Source organism: Balaenoptera borealis, assembly GCF_965194805.1.
Source record: "Balaenoptera borealis genome assembly, chromosome: 5".
Lineage (NCBI taxonomy): Eukaryota > Metazoa > Chordata > Mammalia > Artiodactyla > Balaenopteridae > Balaenoptera > Balaenoptera borealis.
The window spans coordinates 70,326,735-70,348,008 of NC_138862.1; the positions used below are offsets into that span (position 1 = coordinate 70,326,735).

Consider the following 21,274-nt stretch of genomic DNA (forward strand, 5'->3'; position numbering starts at 1 on the left):
TAAATTCTCATTTTATTTACTTACATTAGAATCCCTATGAATATTAAACACAAAATGGGTTGTCACAATTTAAGTGTGTTATTCGTGAATTAGTGAGAACACTCCAGAGTCACATGACACCTGGGGTTAGAGAAGGAAGGGAGGCTTTAACCACTTTGTCTAACTTTATAGAAGGAATCCACTAAATGTCACCATCTTTTTCAAAAAGAAGCCCCTGTTCTCCAAAATAAATAATTTATTCTTTTCTTGATTTAGTGCAAAATAAATAATTTATTCTTTTCTTGATTTAATGGCAAGTAAGGGCTAATTAAGAAGACATGATTTCCAATGTCAAACAACTTCCCTAAAGCACCATTTAACCTCAGAGTTTAGTTCAGTTTGAACATAGGGAATGTCCCATACACTACAGGCTTTATCAAAGAATGGCAGAACCGTGTCTGAATGGATGGAGTCCTACTGGTAGTCAAAACAGAGAGCTGAACTTGCCTTCTCTTATCCCCGCCTCCTTGGATCTCCGCAGCCTGAAAACCTGCTCATTGACCTTCGGATTCCAGTGCCTCGAGTGAAGCTCATTGACTTAGAGGACGCTGTCCAGATCTCAGGTCACTTCCACATCCACCACCTGCTTGGGAACCCTGAGTTTGCTGCCCCAGAAGTGATCCAAGGGATCCCTGTGTCCCTGGGCACTGATATCTGGAGCATCGGGGTTTTGACTTATGTCATGCTGAGCGGGGTCTCCCCCTTCTTGGATGAGAGCAAGGAGGAGACATGTATCAACGTATGCAGGGTGGATTTCAGCTTCCCCCATGAGTACTTCTGTGGCGTGAGCAATGCTGCCAGAGATTTCATCAATGTGATCCTACAGGAAGACTTTCGGAGGCGGCCCACGGCGGCCACCTGCCTGCAGCATCCATGGCTGCAGCCCCACAACGGCAGCTACTCCAAAATCCCCCTGGACACCTCCCGCCTGGCGTGCTTCATAGAGCGCCGCAAGCACCAGAACGACGTTCGGCCTATTCCCAACGTCAAGAGCTACATTGTCAACCGGGTAAACCAAGGGACGTAGCCATCTCCCAGCCCTCGAGGTTTCACATGGAAGTGCAGTGTGAACCAAAGCAAGACTGAATGTGTCTGTAAATAATTCTGTTCATTATTTCACTCCACGTGGTTTTCTGGATTGAGAGATGTACCCCTTAAACCCCTTCAGTGGTTTTTCAGGGTCTGAGCAGCAGTAAAATCACCCTAAATCCAGGGACTTTTCAGAAGGTCATCCGGAAGAGATCAGATGCAAAGAGTCATGGAAAGTATTCAAAAGAGAGGCAAAGATAAGAAGAATAGCAGCTGTTATGAAATTTTAATTGCGTGTTCCAAAATGAGTGGTTAACTGGGCAAAACTTCAGCTCACTGAAGTGAGTATAAAACGTTTCCACCTTTGCCGAAATTTTAAGCAAAAAGTTCTATTTAACAGAGATGTCATGTATGTCAACTATACTGGATTAGATTACTTAGATATAGTTTCTTAATAGGATACATGTACACATACAGTAAAATATATCGCATTCAGCTTTCAGAGTTTTATAATATAGAGATATATATGAAATCAATCATAAGTAACTTTGAGTACTCCAGTTAAGACAGTGACTTATTTACTGAAGCATTACATTGTTTTGACTAAGCACAATTAGATGACAGGTTTTTTAGAGCATTTTATAAATCTTGTATAGAACTCTTTTACCAGAACCTGTGCATTAAGAGAAAGCACTGTTACCCTTTCACAATCTGTGAATGAGAAGATTTTTCTCTCAGTCACAGGTATTTGACTAACCTAGGTTCTGTTTATGAAATGCTACCCCAGATTCACTGGCAGCTCAGAGTTCGTCTGGCAGGAAAGCCTGCCAGGAAATAAGTCCAAATACAGTAAGAGGTGTGGGGCTATTTTTTATGTCTACACTTGGTTTGAAATAGGTAACAAATAAAACAGGTTCATACAAAAGTGCAAATAGAAACCTTTCCTACAGTTCCTGTGAACAACATAACAATGCTTTCTGATGTCTTCTGCCGCTGCAGAATGCAGTCCTCCGAAAGCTGGCCTGCTTTATTTCTAACCCCTTATGGAAGTGAAGGGGTGCTTACCAAAAGGAGGCAGCCATATAGGCCTTTTGAAGGCCTGGTCCCAAGTCCTTTCTGAAGCCATGGAATAAAATCTGATACATCACCCTAACAGAGCATTGAGTTTTAACTGTGATTGCAATATCTATCACCACTCAGCCACCAATATTTCCCTGGGCTAAAAGGACTAATTGCACTTTGAGGCCAACGCTGCTTTCTGGTGTATATTCTCTGTACAAGATGATTATGAACTGCCCCTTTTTCCACTGGTGGGAAAAAAAAATTAAACCTGGGCATTTCATGGTTTTTTCTTCCTTTCTTTCTTTCTTTTTTTTTTTTTTTTGGTTTTTGGGAAAGAGTTTTTGTTTTTGTATTTGTACATGATCCACCCTTTGTTTCCGAGAATGTTTTTTAAATTGCTGTTATGCAAATGCTATTTTAAAAATATAACTTAACTGTTTGTCCAAATCAGGTTTAATGGCATCGCTTCTCTCCTGTAGTAGGATTGAGAAAATTAAAATCATGCAGCACAGAAGTGCAAGCAGAAAGTTTATGAAGGATAAATAGAACTACAAACCTATCTTAATGAAGAGGAATGATGGAAACTAAGCCTGAACTTTAATATATAAAAACACTTATTCCCACAGTGGAAATGTAGAATTAAAAATACTCATCATTCTTTTCCATTGGTATCAAAGTCAATTTCCTCATCCACCCTCCACCTCATCCCATCCAAGATTATAGATTAATAAATTAGTAGAAAGTACAAGCAATAAGACTAGATAGCACTTATGTATTTTCAGGATTAACCAAATATGTGGAAACTGACTCTGACTGTATTTGTTTCCTAGTTTTCATATGGCCCTGGGTCATCAAGGCTCCCTTCCTCAGAGCTCTCTCTTGACTAACCCTTCATATTCTTCATTCAAACCCATAGGTATATACAAATACTATATGATACAATATTTTGAAATATAAAACATATTTACTAAAAACTCTTTCAGTAAACATGTCTTCATTATAAGATACAACAAAAAAGAAGAAAGCCTGGTCCCTAGGGCACATCATGGGATAGATTACAGGCACTGAGGATTCCAAGTATCTGTACAGTATGGCTTGGCAAGTTCTGTTCCATCCACTGTGGATGATGAATAAAGAGCCCCCTGCTGAGTCATTGTGAGTTTTTATGACCATGTAGGAGACAAGCTGAGTTTCTGCTTGAGAAGGACAATGGTGTCCAGACTAGACAGGAGAGCATTAATGAAGTCATGTTGTCGGGAGGGCAGTTGACAGAGTATTAGGCAGAGCCAAAGCTTTTATAACAGGTTTTACATCAGAGTTGGGATGGTCCAGATGGGAGGTTGTTTGGAATCTCCCCCAAGTACACATGTTGGGGAAGTGAAGAGATAGGAGAGGAGGGACAGAGAAATGAAAAGTAGTATGACTTTGTTAACTGGACCCAAAGTACAATCATTAGAGTAGAATGGATTTAATAGAGGCCCCAAAAGAAAGGGTGTATATTTTATATAGTTTGATAACTGAAGAAAACTAACAAGGAGGCATCCTATCTGCAAAGCTCCTGGTCCTTCGCAACAGGGATAAGATGATAGCATTCCTGGTTCAAGAATTCTCCATAGCAAGTTGGAAATAACAAGGAATCCCAGAAGATGGGGTTGGGAAATACAATTTAGGTTGCTCTGTGGGCAACTGTGGTGAGGGATGAAGGATTAGGAACCACTTTCTTGTACCTATTTTGGCAGAGATATTTATTAATAGGATATATGTACACATACAGTATTTGTGGTAGAGAAGAGGGGAGAGACAAGGAAATAGTCCCCTTCTACTATAATTATGGTAGTTCTTGCAATCAAAACTTAACTAGGAATTAGTAAGAGTGAACTTCCAGTTGAAATGGGAAAAATAAATGTTGGTTAAGGTCACAAGTTTCTTGCTTGGCTTATATTCATTGCATAGGGTTTTGGGGGTTTTTGTTTTGTAAGGGTGGGATGCAGAAAGAAGGAAAAGATCAGGGACAACCCACAATAATTTTTCTAATGTATAATACTTTACTTCATCTTTTACATTTGTTTCAAATTAAATAGATTTATATCCACTTACAGCTGAATGTGGGAAAATTTTTAAGAAAAAAATCATAATGTTGGAGGTGTCCTTCAGGTCTCTGACAGCCATAAACACTCTTGGGGGAGTAGAGGAAGCAGAGGAAAAGCTGGCTGCACCGCTTTGTGGTTCACAAGTCTTTATAAATAGTAGTGCCTTTCAGAGGGGGAGGATGGGAGATAAAGAAGTTCATTGTATTTAGATTGACTGGTACTGCAGCATGTTTTCTTTATTTTAACATATCTTTTAAATGAAACCATCTGAACATAGGGTGAGCCCAGGAATTCTTGAGTTTCAACCTCAGCTATTCCTGATTCGTCCTTTCTTACAGAAAGTCTTTGTTTTTTTCTGCCCCAAATGTCCCCATTGTTAAAATGGGAGTTGGGGGGATGGAGGGAGGAATTAATCTCATAGGAATGTTGGGAAAATACCTTAGTTGGGATGTCTACAAGATACTTTGATTTTTTTAAAGTGCTACACACTGCCAGTGCTAAGAATTTTATCGATAGTAACTTTGAACATTCCAGGATTTCAATATTCATGTCTTTAGATACCATTTGCAAACTCATGAGATTAAATTCTATAAATTAATTTTAATTGGAAGTACTAGGTGCTCTTTGTCTGAATGTTATTTGGTCTTAGCCTGTAATTTCAATCATTTAAAAGCTTGTGTACAGAAAAAGGTTAGGAGAGCTGATGAAGTGTTTGTCAATAAACTGTTTTCTCCAGTATGTCTTATGGCAGAAGCAAAGAGTGAGATGCCCTCCAAAGCAACCGTGATGCTCTTCTCAAGCTTTATGCTCTAGAAAAATTGACAGAGAAGAGCCCAAACAGCCACTTTCCTCACTGGGAGGGCAGAAGTGAGAATAAAATATTTTCTGATATCACAACTCATTTCTTCAGATTCTCACAGGTATCTATAATGAGGCAAGTTAAATGCACAGGTGTAGAAATGAATTGCACTGTTAGTTTTTGTAGGGAAAACCTTGGATTTTTTTTTAAAGATAATTAGGTGTTTCAGGAGTAGCATATTTGCTTTTCCATAGTCTCCATGATTTAGTGCCCGTGAGTTAGTCATTACTTTTTTCTTGCCCTGTGGAAGAGCATGGAAATTTAGATTTGTGAGAATATGAGGGAGCAAATATGTTATAAACTAGATGGTGGTTATTTCTGTGTATTAACTAAAACCTTGTCCCATGAATTTGATAGAAGAGGAAATATTTCAAACATAAGGGGTCTCTGTAGTAAGGCAAAAGTGCAAACTCACCACTTCCTTGTTCAGTTTTGAGGAATATGGGCCTTATTTATTTCTCTCCTGTGTAGCATCTCTGTGGAGTCTGGGTTAGGCAAACATAGCATGTGTGTTTTCAGTGTATTTATTTACACTACAGTTGTTCTTAACTATTTAAAATCTAGGGATCATTTGAAAATGAATGATTAAACCCAGGTTGGAGTTAGGAAAGATAAGGTTTACCAATTCTCCACTAAGAAAAGGGGAGCTACCACATTAATATCCATTTTCTAAAAACTATAAGGCGCTTAGTTGTTTCATTAATTCTACAGGATTAAAAATGGCTGAAATTTGTCCATAGCATTAGACGTCTTTAATAGAGAATATTATGCATGTGAGAAATCTATACAAAAATAGTAGAACACAGAAATATCACAGGCCATATTTTCTATGAAAGACATTTCTTCCTCATTTTCAGTGCATGTAGAAGTTAGAGGAGAGGAAAAAACAATTACTCTAAGACAAATTTTCATCTTTAAGGGACATTTATGGAAAGACTGAAATTAATACTCATGGGCTATTGTGTTTCCTGTCAGCCTATTTACTGGGAGATTCTAAAATGTGGTCAGATTTAGTTTTTATTCAAATGATCAAGATTAACTGTTTATTCAGATAAATGTTATTTCAGACAGTGAGGATGGCTGAGAAAATGGAGGGTGGTAGAAAAGAGTGCAAATAACAATTCTCAGAGTCCCAATCCTGAGGCTTAATTTAAGCAAGCGAATTTGCTAGCCCAGGAATAGCTAGTATAATAGTTCCATCAATGCCTGATTTCCATCAAGAAATGAAGCCACATCCTGGAGTGTTATGGGGACTGTTACTGTGATCTCAAAGACTGTGGTTATGAATTTGAAGTTAACAAAACATACATCTTCTCTTACTAACTTAAGCCATATCTGTCATCTCTGTGTTTGATTTTTTTGACCCTGGTGCTTTTACTTCTGTTTCTGCCAAACTGCGGCCTACTCTGTGGGGAAGGTGAGTAAAACTAGTAGTTAGGACAAATGTGAAGACTGTGAAAAAACTAAACCTGTTCTTCAGAATGAGATCCTAGTCAGAGAACAGTAGTGATCAAAGTGCAAACTGTTGGAGAATATGGATATATGTACATCTGTACATGTATATAGTGTATAATATGTATGTATATGTTATTGCTCATATGCAGAAATCTATCCAGTTGAAGACAGCCCAGGTGTGTCAATTTTTCTAGTAGAAAACCATCTAGGGCCATTCAAAACCATTAGGGCTGATAGGTAGTGTTAGATTCTACTCACTGGGGAATTATTTGCTGTCTTTTGAAGTCTACAAAGCCAAATGAACAAAGCTTGAAACATAGTGGGACCATCATATAGGTTATTCCTTTTACCTGGAGTCAGAAGGATCTTTATATTTGAATATTTAATCGTTGGTTTGCAAACTTCACTGGCACCTCTTGGTTTTGAGTGACCCCTCCCCGCCAAGTCTTTTGAGAGTTTGGGGTGGGCTTCTCTGGCCATTCAGATAAAGGGCCTTATCCATAAGTGGACAGGTTTCCCCATACGGACCATTATGCATATACATATAAGTACGTACTTCCATCAGGCTTGTAACAATTGATTTAAAATCACTCCACAGTATTGATAAATAGCTCTATATTTTCAAGGTGCAGAAGAATTCCACAGCCTTAATTATTTCGGTGTCTTGCTGGTCTGCCTTAAGTGTATCTTCTGGGTTTTTGGTTGTCTCATTATTTTTAAATTTTTCTGCAGTTGTTCATTTTGTATGCACACAACGTCCTTTTGTAAAGGTAGGTTGTAAATATTTTATTTGTAAGTCAAAATCACTCATGTGTGATGTTGTAAAGTGATGACCTGCTGTCTTGTTATTATTACTACAGTAAATGTTATAAGTTATGGATGAAACTTCAAAATGTACATCTCAAGTTATGCATTCCTATAAATATACTATACTAAAGATATTATTTCTTGTGGTCTTTTGTTTCTAATTAAAACTTCTGGTAGAAAGAAAAGAGTAATTTTTTTTTTTTTTGCTCTTCCTCCAAATATATGAAAGCCTTTGACAAGGTGAAAATATTGCGTTATTATTACATAACACATTTTGCCCAGCATTTGGAAAGAAAGCAACAATTTTGTTGCCTGGAGAAGTATTCAAAGGCATTTCTCTATCCAAAAGTGCCAAATAAGCCTCCCTGTGTGTTGTTAACTTCATTCTGATGTTTTATTTGGCAACTTTGTTAGAAAATTGGCAGGCCATTTGGGATGGATCTCACAAGTTTACGCAACATATTGTGGACTCCAGGAATCTGGATTGGACTCTGCAGACATGATCCTGCTTTGAAAGAGTCTGTGTGCGCCACCCAAGTGCAAATGAAAGTGATTCATAGTACACTGTCAATTAGCTAGAGTGTGTGAAAACTAATAAAGGAAAATCTCATTTAAACTGGAGTGAGGAAGCCCTGAAGGAGGAGCTTTCATGCACACACCAGTACATACCACCGTATGCAGCTTATTTTACATCCCTGGGCAGGAAGATGCTTACTTAACTTCTCTAGCATGAGGGTGGAAGATGTTCTCCTTGCACACCAACAATGCAGCCAATAAGAAACTGTCACGACCCTGAACTCTTGATTTCCTCCAATGGACTTTCTTTCAAAGCAGCCCCTCCCAACTTCCCGTTTCTCTGTAAAGTAACATTCCTGGCCTTTGTTCTCCAGACTTGCCTATGTTTTGCCATAGTTTCCATGCCTCAAATGCAATTCCTCTGCCATTCCCAAGTAAAACTCATTTTGTTGGTAAACTAACAGGCCATTTTATTCTTAAGGCTGACAAGTATTTGGGATTGAAGTATTTTGATTAGATTATTTTGCACATAAGAAGAAAAATGTTTTAACAGTGGGTTTCTATTTCATCAAGATTTTACTGCATGTATTTGAAATGAGAACTGTCAAAAGCATGGGCTCCTTCACACTGGCTGGTCATCTTGCCTTCAGAGAAAACAGACAAACATAAAAGAACACAGAAACATAGAAATGACTTGAGAATCAATTTGATGAGTAACAATCGTGAGACTTATGGTTTTAAAGGTAATTATCCTTAAAGTATTGCCTTCTACCCACAATGGGAATTTCCTCTACTTTAAGGAATTTATTTGTGAATACAAAATATGCTTAGATTTTCAGATTAGCTGGCATGATTATCCTCCTGGATAACCTTGATACCAAGGTATCAATTCATCTTCTTCTGCTCTCCTCCCTCTCTTCTTCATCTGCTATACATGTATTATGTGCCAAACACTTGTGCTACTCTAATGGGACTAAACCCACGTCCTCCTCCAGACGCAGAGGGCCGACAGAAGAGGTAATGAATAATTACCTGCTAAGAGCTTTATAGTCCCATGTGCAAATTGCTATGACACTGACATTTGCCAAATGCCATGAAGTTAATAAAAGAATTGAGCAAAGGTCCCCGTCTTCCAGAACTTACACTCTATTTGGAGAAAGGGGAGGGGAGGGGACAGTGGTGTTTAATAACGGGCAAATATACGCTCGCCCAAGAAGTAGAATTAAGAGGACACTGCGCTATAAAAAGTAGGTAGGATTCATACAAATTCTCTTGAGAGTCTTGATTTTATGATCCTGGAGCCAATCTAACTATTGGGGCTTCAAAGTCCAGCTATCTCACCCACAGGCAGCGTCGGGGTAAAGTTCGCTACCACTGCCCGGAACCGGACCTGAAATCCTGGGCCCTCGCTACCTGGCACCCGGAGCCGAGCGGAGCGAACTCGCCCAGCCGCCGGAAAAAGGGCCGGAAGAGGCGGGATTTCTCAGGTGACGTCACCGGGCGCCGCGGCTAAGCGGCGGTTTGGAGTTCGGAGTGAACTGGGAGAGCGGGACGATGGCGGCCGATGATGCAGCTTTGGAGTTATTGGTAACGGGTCTGTACGACGTGCAGGCTTTCAAGTTTGGGAACTTCGTGCTGAAGAGCGGGCTCTCTTCCCCCGTGTACATCGATCTACGGGGCATCGTGTCTCGACCCCGTATTCTGAGTCAGGTACCTGCCCAGGAAAGGAAAGAAGAGGGTTGGGTGGCGGGGATGAGGACCAGGAGGTGGGGGAGGGGTGACAGGAGTTGGGCTGTGGGTGAGGGCAAAAGAGCCAAGCAGGCGGGTCGACCCTGCTATCGGCCTGGTGGAATCTGTTTTGCGAAGCCCAGAGACCAGGAACTGTTAGGCTTTTGAGGACCTAGAGGGCAGCCTGCACGGTGACTCGCTTGCTTTGACACGTGCTCTGCAAGAGAGTCGGGGAAACACAGTTTGGGGCCTTGTCTTGCATAGAAGTACTTGAAGGAGTTCCGCGTATTTAACCTCGTGAAAATGGGACGGCGGGGGGAGGGGAGGAAAAGGTGTGTGTGGGGAGAATTTGGTAGCTGCTTAAATACTTGGAAGGGCTCTTGCTAGGAAAGGGGGATTCGATTTTGCACTGTGTGGCCAGGAGCAAGAATTAAGGCCAGAGGGTGGACATTTCATGGAGGTAGTTTTTTGGTGAATAAAAGGGAAAACCTTTGTACAAATTAGAGTTTTCTAGCACAAGGCTTCTTAAACTCTGAGTAGATATGAATCACCTGGAATTTTGTTAAAATGCGTACTCTGATTGAGTAGACCTGAGGCAGGGTGGGAGGTTATGCATTTCTCACAAGCTGCCAGCAAAAGCTGCAGACCACAGTGTAAGTAGAAGGGTCTAAATGTGCTAATAGAGTTTCTACTAGCCGCATGTGAATATTGAGCATTATGAATTTTTAAATTTATAATCACATGCGACTAGTGGCTACCTTATTGGACAGTGCAGATATAGAACCTTTCAGTTATCACAGAAGTTCTATCTAGAAGACTTATGTAAGTTTTCTCCACCACTAAGGGTTTATGTTCGCCCTTTGTGAACCCCACTCTGATGTTATTATGAAAAGGACTGAAGCACTAGTTGATGTGGGTTAGACTATTCTCACCATCCAGAATCTTGCTATGGTGCATCTCATCAGTGCTGAGAAAGTGAATGACTAGGGATCTTCTTTTGAAAAGTTGGTTTATTTTTGAAGAAGTCATCAGTTAACAGATGACTAAAAATTATTTTTTGATACTAGATATTGGGGTGTGTGTGTATGTGTCTGTGATGTTTGGTAGTTAACTCAGAAGGAGTTCAAAATATTGAGAGAACTGGATATAACAGGACTCCTTTCATGTCTACTTATTTATGCAAATAGGGTTTCTTATTATTTGCACTCCCGAAAAGCAAAAGAACTTACACTGAACTCTGACTTCCTAGTAGTAAGTAATAGTCAACTACAGTAGATACATAAATTAAGTGCCAGGATCAGGTACCATTCATCTCACTAAGAAATGCATTTCCAAAATAATCTGTTTTTATGCTTCTATCAAAATTTGCAGATTATGTTTTAATTAATTTTATGCTTATAACAATTGTAATGATAACAGAATTTTTAACACTTAGAGACTTATGGTCACAGGAAATTTTTTAAATTTACAATTTAAAATTTCAGTTTACATACATTTTTGTTGTGAAGAAGTATCATAGAATGATCAGTAAAAGTTTTTCAAGCACAGATATATATTGCATTAGAATAAAATTTTGTGGAGACAATGGAATGAAAATATGAGTTCAAAAAAATGTAAAATTTTCCAAGTTCATAATTTAGCATTTTCATTTTTTTTTTTTAAGCAGATGTTGAGTATCAAATCAGTATAGCATTTGGATCCCATTGTATTCACTTAAAGGAGTGATGTAACAGTTCTAGGATAATATGTTAATTTTTTCAGTACTCTAGAAGTTACATTTTTTGCAGCTTAAAAATATTCATAAATTTTTCAAATCTTTAGAAATACAGGAACAAAAAATTTTGAACACCTCTGATCTAGTTCACTAAGTAACTCTGATTTTCTTCTTAAAATAAGATGGTGTTGGGTGGGAGTATGCATTCTGGCATTAAAATGTGATGATTTATGTAGAAAAGGATATTATCAACTAGTGCTTCACACAGTAGGCTCTGTATTTATGAGACCTTTATTTTTTTTTAAAGTCACCTTTTTTTAAAATTAATTTATTTTTGGCTGCGTTGGGTCTTCGTGTTGGGTCTTCATTGCTGTGCATAGGCTTTCTCTAGTTGCGGCGAGCGGGGGCTTCTCTTTGTTGCGGAGCACAGGTTCTAGGCGCGCGGGCTTCAGTAGTTGTGGCACGTGGGCTCAGTAGTTGTGGCTCATGGGCTCTAGAGTGCAGCATCAATAGTTGTGGCGCATGGGCTTAGTTGCTCCATGCACTTGGGATCTTCCTGGACCATGGCTCGAACCCATGTCCCCTGCATTGGCAGGCGGATTCTTAACCACTGCACCACCAGGGAAGTCCTATGAAAACTTTAAGAAAACACTTTGGTATATATTCTTCTGTTGATTTTTTTATTGAGATATAATTGATATATAAAATTATATTAGTTTCAGGTGTACAACGTAGTGACCTATTTGTATATATTGTGTAATGATTGCCACAGCAAGTCTAGTTAACACGTCTGTGTTCATAGTTACAAATTTTTTTTCTTGTGCTGAGAACTTTTAAGATCTCTCAGTAACCTTCAAATATGCAATACAGTATAATTAACTATAGTCACCATGCTGTGTATTACATCCCCATGACTTACTTATTTTATAACTGTAAGTTTGTACCTTTTGAATCCCTTCACCCATTTTGCCTACCCACTACTCTCTGCCTCTAGCAACCACCAATCTGTTCTCTGTATCTATGACTTGTCTTTTTGTTTGTTTGTTTTTGTAAGATTTCACATATAAATGAGATCATGAAGTATTTGTCTTTCTCCGTCTCACTTATTTCACTTAACATAATGCCCTTAAAGTCCATCTACGTTGAGCAAATGTCAGTGTTTTACAATTATCATGGCTGAATAATATTCCATTTTGTGTGTGTGTGTGTGTGTGTGTGTGCGTGTGTGTACCACATTTTCTTTATCCACTTGTTCATTCATGGTTGTTTTGCAATTTAGGTTGTTTCCATATCTTGGCTATTGTAAATAATGCTGTAGTGAACATGGGGGTGCAGATATCTTTTCAAGATAGTGTTTTCATTTTTTTCAGATAAATATCCAGATGTGGAATTGCTGGATCACATGGGAGTTCTGTTTTTAATTTTTCGAGGAACCTCCATACTGTTTTCCACAGTGGCTGCACCAATTAACATTTTCTCCATCAGTGCACAAGGGTTCCATTTTCTTCACATCCTCACCAACACTTATTATTTCTTTTTTTAAAATTAATTAATTAATTAATTTTATTCTTGGCTGCATCGGGTCTTAGTTGTGGCATGTGGGATCTTCATTGTGGCATGTGAGATCTTTCATTGCAGCGTGTGGGCTTCTCTCTAGTTGTGGCATGCGGGTTTTCTCCCTAGTTGTTGCTCACGGGCTCCAGAGCACGTGGGCTCTGTAGTTTGCAGCACACGGGCTCAGTAGTTGTGGCACATGGGCTTAGTTGCCCCGTGGCATATGGGATCTTAGTTCCCCGACCAGGCATCGAATCCGCATCCCCTGCATTGGAAGGCAGATTCTTTACCATTGGACCACTGGGGAAGTCCTTGTACTTATTATTTCTTGCTCTTTTGATAATAGCCATTCTGAAAGGTGTGAAGTGATATCACATTGTGGTTTTGATGTGCATTTCCCTGATGATTAGTGATATTGAGCATCTTTTCATATGCCTGTTGGCCATTTGTATCGATACGTCTTCTTTGGAAAAATGTCTATTCAGATCTTCTGCCCATTTTTTAATCAGATCTTTTTTTTGTTATTGAGCTGTGTGGGTTCTTTACATGTTTTGGACACTAACCCCTTTTTGGACATACAATTTGCAAATATCTTCTGCAATTCAGAAGGTTACCTTTTTTTGTTACTAATGGCTTCCTTGCTGTGTGGAAGCTCTTTAGTTTGATGTGGTCTCATTTGTTTATTTTTGCTTTTGTTGCCATTGCCTTTGAAGTTAGATCCAAAGAAATATCACTAAGAGTGATGTCAAGGAGCTTACTACCTATGTTTTATTTTAGGAATTTTGTGGTTTCAGGTCTTACATTCAAGTCTAATCCATTTTGAGTTAATTTTTGTGTATGGTGTAATATAGTGGTCCAGTTTCATTCTTTTGCATGTGGCTGTCCAGTTTTACGAACACTATTTTATTGAAGAGACCATCCTTTCCCATTGTATATTCTTGGCTCCTTTGTCATAAATTAATTGAACATACGTGCTTGGCTTTATTTTTAGGGTTTATTCTCTATTCTGTTCCATTGATCTATTTGTTTGTTTTTATGCCAGTACCATTCTGTTTATAGTTTGAAGTCAGGGTGTGTGATGCCTCCAGCTTTATTTTTCTTTCTCAAGATTGCTTTGGCTATTTGGGATCTTTTGTGGTACCAAAGAAATTTTAGGGTTGTTTGTTCTATTTCTGTGAAAAGTGTCTTTGGAATTTTGATAGGGATTGCATTGAATCTGCAGATTGCTTTGGATAGTATGGACATTTTTACAGTATTAATTCTTCCAATATATGATCATGGAATATCTTCATTTATTTGTGTCATCTCAATTTTGTTCATCAGTGTCTTATAGTTTTTAGTGTACAGGTCTTTGACCTCCTTGGTTAAATTTATTCTTAGGTATTTTGTTCTTTTTGAGGCAATTGTGTATGGCATTGTTTTCTTAATTTCCCTTTCTGATGGTTTGTTGTTAGTGTATAAAAGCACAACAGATTTTTGTATATTGATTTTGTACCTTGCAACTTTACTGAATTTGTTTATTACTTCTAACAATTTTTTGGTGAACTCTTTATGGTTTTCTAAATGTAAAATCATGTTGTTGCCCACTTAGTTACTTCTTCCTTTCCAGTATGGATGTTTTTTATTTCTTATTCCTGCCTAATTGCTCTGTCTAGGACTTCCAATATTATGTTGAGTAAAAATGGCAAGAATGGGCATCTTTGTCATGTTTCTGATCTTAAGGAAATAGCTTTCAGCTTTTCGCCATTGAGTATGATGATTAGCTGTGGGCCTGTCATATATGGCCTTTATTATCTTGAGGTACATTCCATCTCTACCCTTTGTTCAGTCTTTATCATAAATGGTTGTTGAATTTTGTCAAATGCTTTTTCTGTACCTTTTGAGATGATCATATGATTTTTATCCTTCATTTTGTTAATGTGGTGTATCACATTTATTTGTGGATGTTGAATTTGTATTGCCTGGATAAATCCCACTTGATCATAGTTTATTGTCCTTGTAATGTATTGTTGAATTTGGTTTGCTAATATTTTGTTGAAGATTTGTGCCTCTAAATTCATCAGCAATATTGGCCTGTACTTTTTTTGTTGTGTCCTTATCTGGTTTTGGTATCAGTGTAATGCTGGCCTTGTAAAATGAGTTTGGGAACATTCCCTCCTCTTTAATTTTTTGGAAGAGTTTGAGGAGGATAGGTATTAAATCTTTTTTGAATGTTTGGTAAAATTCAACAATGAAACCATCTGGTCCTGGACTTTTGTTGTTGTGAGTGGTTTTTTCTTGTTGTTTTTGTTTGTTTGTTTGTTTATTACTGATTCATTCTCCTTACTAGTAATCGGTTTATTCATATTTTCTATTCATGATTCAGTCTTAGAAGAGTGTATGTTTCTAGGAACTTACCTATTTCTTCCAGGTTATTTAATTTGTTGATGTATAGTTGTTCATAGTAATCTCTTATGAGCCTTTGTATTTCTTTGGTATCTGGTGTATGTTCTCTTTCATTTCTGATTTTTTTTATTTGAGTGCTCTCTTTTTTTCTTGGTGACTCTAGCTAAAGGTTTATTAATTTTATCTTTTCAAAGACCCAGCTCTTAGTTTCATTATTTTTTAAATTGTCTTTTTAATAGTCTCTATTTCATTTATTTCCACTCCAATCTTTATTATTTCCTTCTTTCTATTAACTTTGGGCTTCATTTGTTCTTTTTCTGCTCTGTTTGGGTATAAAGTTAGGTCGTTTATTTGAGATTTTTCTTATTTCTTGAGGTAGGCCTGTATCATTATAAACTTCCCTTTTATAACTGCTTTTGTGGCATCCAGTAGATTTTGGTATGTTTTGTTTTGATTTTCATTTGTCTTAAGGGTTTTTTTTGAAATTTTTCCTTTGATTTCTTCATTGACCCACAGGTTGTTCAATAGCATATTGTTTAATCTTCACATATTTGAGATTTTTCTTGTTTTCTTTCTGTATTTCCAGTTTCATGCCATTGTGGTCAGAAAGATACTTGATATGATTTCAGTCTTAAATTTGTTAAGACTTGTTTTGTGGTCTAGCATATGATATATCTTGGAGAATGTTCCATATACACTTGAGAAGAATGTGTATTCTGCTTTTGGATGGAATGTTCTCTATGTATTTATTAGGTTCATCTGGTCTAGAGAATTCTTGGTTGGAAGTGTTTTCCTTTGAGCACTTTGAATATATCATGCCACTTCCTTCTGGGCTGCAACGTTTTTGCTGAGAAGTCTGCTGATAGTCTTATGGGGGGGGATTCTCTTGTGTATAACAAGTTGTTTTTCTCTTGCCACTTTTAAGATTCTCTCCTTGTCTTCAACTTTTGACATTTTAATTATGTGTCTTGGTTTAGGTTTCTTTGGGTTCATCTTCTTTGGAACACTCTGGACTTCCTGAATCTTCAGGAAATTTTCATTCATTTTTTCCTTTTTTTTTAAAATTGTGTTCCTTTTTTTTTTAATATTATAGTTGATTAACAATGTTGTGTTAGTTTCAGGTGTGCAGCATAGTGATTCAGTTATACATATACATGTATCTATTCTTTTTCAAATTCTTTTCCCATTTAGGTTATTACAGAATACTGAGCATAGTTCCCTGTGCTATACAGTAGGACCTTGTTGGTTATCTATTTTTTTTTTTAATTTTTATTTATTTATTTATGGCTGTGTTGGGTCTTCGTTTCTGTGCGAGGGCTTTCTCTAGCTGCGGCAAGTGGGGGCCACTCCTCATCACGGTGCGCGGGCCTCTAACCATCGAGGCCTCTCTTGTTGCGGAGCACAGGCTCCAGACGCGCAGGCTCAGTAATTGCGGCTCACGGGCCCAGTCGCTCCGTGGCATGTGGGATCCTCCCAGACCAGGGCTCGAACCCGTGTCCCCTGCATTGGCAGGCAGACTCTCAACCACTGCACCACCAGGGAAGCCCAATTATCTATTTTAAATATAGTAGTGTGTATATGTCAATTCCAAACTCCCAATTATCCCTCCCTGCCCCCACCACCTTTCCCTTTGGTAATCATAAGTTTGTTTTTTAAGTCTAGGAGTCTATTTCTGTTTTGTAAATAAGTTTATTTGTATCATTTCTTTTTAGATTCCGCATATAAGGGACATCATATGATATTTGTCTTTCTCTAACTTACTTCACTTAGTGTGATAATCTCCAGGTCCATCCATGTTGCCGCAAATGGCATTATTTCATTCTTTTTAATGGCTCATTAATATTCCATTGTATTTATATACCACATCTTCTTTATCCAGTCATGTGTTGATGGGCATTTAGGTTGCTTCCATGTCTTGGGATATTGTGACCAGCACGGCAGTGAACATTGGGGTGCATGTATCCTTTTGAACCATGGTTTTTTCCAGTTATCTGCCCAGGAGTGGGATTGTTGGATCATATAGTAGCTCTATTTTTAGTTTTTTAAGGAACATCCATACTGTTCTCCATAGTGGCAGTACCAGTTTGTGTTCCCACCAACAGTGTAGGAGGGTTTCCTTTTCTGCAGTCCCTGTCCAGCATTTATTGTTTGTAAACTTTTTGATGATGGCCATTCTGACTGGTGTGGGTGGTACCTCATTGTAGTTTTGATTTATATTTCTCTAATAATTAGCAATGTTGAGCATCTTTTCATGTGCCTCTTGGCCATCTGTATGTCTGTCTTCTTTGGAGAAATGTCTGTTTAGGTCTTCTGCCCATTTTTTGATTGGATTGTTTGTTTTTTTGATATTGAGCTGCATGAGCTGTTTGTAAATTTTGGAGATTAATTCACTGCCAGTCTCATCGTTTGCAAATATTTTCTCCCATTCTGTGGGTTGTCTTTTCGTTTTGTTTATGGTTTCCTTTGCTGTGCAGAAGTTTTTAAGTTTAATTAGGTCCCATTTGTTTATTTTTTATTTTATTTCCATTACTCTAGGAAACGGATTGAAAAAGATATTGCTGCAGTTTATTTCAAAGAATGTCCTGCCTATGTACTCCTCTAAGAGTTTTATAGTATCTGGTCTTACATTTAGGTGTTTAATCCATTTTGAGTTTATTTTTGTATATGGTGTTAAAGAATGTTCTAATATTCTTTTACATAGCTGTCCAGTTTTCCCAGCACCACTTATTGAAGAGACTGTGTTTTCTCCATTGTATAGTCTTGCCTCCTTTGTCATAGATTAATTAACCATAGGTGTATGGGTTTATTTCTGGGCTTTCTATCCTGTTCCACTGATTTATATTTCTGTTTTTGTGCCAGTACCATAGTGTTTTGATGACTGTAGCTTTGTAGTATAATCTGAAGTCAGGGAGCCTGATTCCTCCATCTCTGTTTTTCTTTCTCAAGATTCCTTTGGCTATTTGGGGTCTTTTGTGTCTCCATACAAATTAAAATTTTTTCTGTTCTAGTTCTGTGAAAAATGCCATTGGTAGTTTGATAGGGGTTGCATTGAATCTGTAGATTGCCTTGGGTAATATATCATTTTGACAATATTGAGTCTTCCAATCCAAGAACACGGTATATCTTTCCATCTGTTTGTGTCATCTCTGATTTCTTTCATCAGTGTCTTATAGTTTTCAGAGTCGAGGTCTTTTGTCTCCTCAGGTAGGTTTATTCCTGGGTATTTTATTCTTTTTGATGTGCTGGCAAATGGGATTGTTTCCTTAATTTCTCTTTCTGATCTTCTGTTGTTAGTGTATAGAGATGCAAGAGACTTCTGTGTATTTTGTATCGTGCAACTTTACCAAATTTACTGATGAGCTCTAATAGTTTTCTGGTAGCATCTTTAGGATTTTCTATGTATAGTATCATGCCATCTGCAAACAGTGAGTATTTTATTTCTTCTTTTCCAATTTGGATTCCTTTTATTTCTTTTTCTTCTCTGATTGCCAGGGAAGAAAGTGGCAAGAGTGGACATCCTTGTCTCATTCCTGATCTTAGAGAGATGCTTTCACCTTTTCACCACTGAGTATGATAGCTGTAGGTTTGTCATATATGGCCTTTATTATGTTGAGGTATGTTCCCTCTATGCCCACTTTTTGGAGAGTTTTTATCATAAATGGGTGTTCAGTTTTGTTAAAAAGCTTTTTCTGCATCTATTGAAATGATCATGTGATTTTTATTCTTCGATTTGTTGATGTGGTATATCATGCTGATTGACTTATGGATACCGAAAAATCTTTGCACCCCTGGGATAAATCCTACATGATCATGGCATATGATCCTTTTAATGTATTGTTGGATTTAGTTTGCTAGTATTTTGTTGAGGAGTTTTGCATATATGTTCTTCAGTGACATTGGCCTGTAATTTTCTTTTTTTGTGGTATCTTTGTCTGATTTTGGTATCAGGGTGATCACGGCCTCATAGAATGCACTTGGGAGTGTTCCTTCCTCTGCAATTTTTTGGAAGAGTTTCAGAAGGGGAGGTGTTAAGTCTTCTTTAAATTTGATAGAATTCTTCTGTGAAGCCATGTCGTCGTGGACTTTTGTTCATTGGGAGGTTTTTCTGTTTATTTATTTATTTAAAATAAATAAATATTTATTTATTTAAAATAAATAAATATTTATTTATTTTTGGCTGCATTGGGTCTTTGTCACTGTGCGCGGGCTTTCTGTAGTTGCGGTAAGTGGGGGCTACTCTTTGTTGCAGTGCACGGGCTTCTCATTGCAGTGGCTTCTTTTGTTGCAGAGCACGGGCTCTAGGCATGCGGGCTTCAGAAGTTGTGGCACGTGGGCTCAGTAGTTGTAGCTCCTGGGTCTAGAGTGCAGGCTCAGTAGTTGTGGTGCACAGGCTTAGTTCCTCTGCAGCATGTGGGATCTTCCTGGACCAGGGATTGAACCTGTGTCCCTTGCATTGGCAGGTGGATTCTTAACAACTCTGCCACCAGGGCAGTCCCTGCTGGGAGTTTTTTAATCACAGTTTCAATTTCAGTACTTGTGATTTGTCTGTTCATATTTTCTATTTCTTCCTGGTTCAGTCTTCGGAGAGTGTACCTTTTTAAGAATTTGTCCATTTCATCTAGGTTGTCCATTTTATTGGCATATAGTTGCTTGTAGTAGTCTCCTGTGGTCATTTGTATTTCTGTGGTATCCATTGTAATTTCTTCTTTTTTCATTTCTAAGTTTATTGATTTGAGCCCTCTCCCTTTTTCTTGATGAGTCTTTCTAAAGGTTTATCCGTTTTGTTTATCTTTTCAAAGAACGGGATTTTAATTTCATTCATCTTTTCTATTGTTTTCTTCATCTCTGTTTCATTTATTTCTGCTCTGATCTTTGTGATTTCTTTACTTCTACTAATTTTGGGTTTTGTTTGTTCATCTTTCTCTAGTTGCTTTAGGTGTAAAGTTAGGTCGTTTATTTGAGATGTTGTTTCCTGAGGTAAGATTGTATTACTATAAATTTCTCTCTTAGAACTCTTTTGCTGCATCCCATAGATTTTGGATTGTCATGCTTTCGTTTTCACTTGTCTCTAGTTATTTTTTGATTTCCTCTTTGATTTTTTCAATGATCCATTGGTTGTTTAGTATCATATTGTTTAGCCTCCACTTGTTTGTGTTTTTTACAGCTTTTTTTTTCTTGTTGATTTCTAATCTCATAGTGTTGTGATCAGAAAAGATGCTTGATATGATTTCAGTTTTCTTAAACTTACTGAGGCTTGCTTTGTGGCCCAGCATGTAATGAATCCTGGAGAATGTTCTCTGTGCACTTGGGAAGAATGTGTAGTCTGCTGCTTTTGGATGGAATGTTCTATAAGTATCAATTAAGACCATCTGGTCTAATGTGTCATTTAAGACCTGTGTTTCCTTATTGATTTTTCTGTCTGGATGATCCGTTCATTGATGTAAGTGGGGTGTTAAAGTCCTTCACTATTATTGTGTGACTGTCGATTTCTCCTCTTATGGATGATAGCATTTGCCTTATATATTGAGGTGCTCTTACGTTGGGTGCCTGTTTATTTACAACTTTTCTATCTTCTTCAACTGATTCCTTGATCATTATGCAGTGTCCTTCTTTGTGTCTTGTGACAGACTTTATTTTATTTATTTATTTTTAACGTCTTTACAGTCTTTATTTTAAAGTCTATTTTGTCTGACATGAGTATTGCTACTTCAGCTTTCTTTTGATTTCTGTTTGCATGGAATACCTTTTTCCGTCCCCTCACTTTCAGTCTGTATGTGTCCCTAGTTTTGAAGTGGGTCTCTTGTAGACAGCATATATACTAGTCTTGTTTTTGTATCTATTCAACCAGACTGTGTCTTTTGATTGGAGCATTTAATCCATTTACATTTAAGGTAATTGTTGATATGTATGTTCTTATTGCCATTTTGTTAATTGGTTTGGATTTGTTTTTGTAGATCTTTTTTCTTCCCTTCCTCTTTTGTTCTCTTCTCTTGTGATTTAAAGTTTATCTTTAGTGTTGTGTTTGGATTTCTATTT

The 21,274-nt window shown here is 37.7% G+C and overlaps 2 protein-coding genes across 11 annotated transcripts in view; both read left to right on the plus strand.

Annotated features, from left to right (window-relative positions):
• Nucleotides 1-7,475, plus strand: part of LOC309628841 (kalirin) — a gene marked incomplete at its 3' end in the record, with an annotated part of 315,688 nt that extends 308,213 nt beyond the window's left edge. For all 10 annotated transcript variants that reach the window (XM_082392269.1, XM_082392254.1, XM_082392268.1 and 7 more), the window contains one exon: nt 521-7,475. In XM_082392269.1, the coding sequence (XP_082248395.1) occupies nt 521-1,066 (546 nt within the window). The remainder of the gene's footprint in view (nt 1-520) is intronic.
• Nucleotides 7,476-9,341: 1,866 nt separating this feature from the next.
• UMPS (uridine monophosphate synthetase) overlaps nt 9,342-21,274 on the plus strand; it is a 44,144-nt gene continuing 32,211 nt past the window's right edge. Inside the window, exon 1 of the mRNA XM_082392339.1 lies at nt 9,342-9,567. Within this exon, the coding sequence (XP_082248465.1) occupies nt 9,412-9,567 (156 nt within the window). The 5' untranslated portion in view covers nt 9,342-9,411. The remainder of the gene's footprint in view (nt 9,568-21,274) is intronic.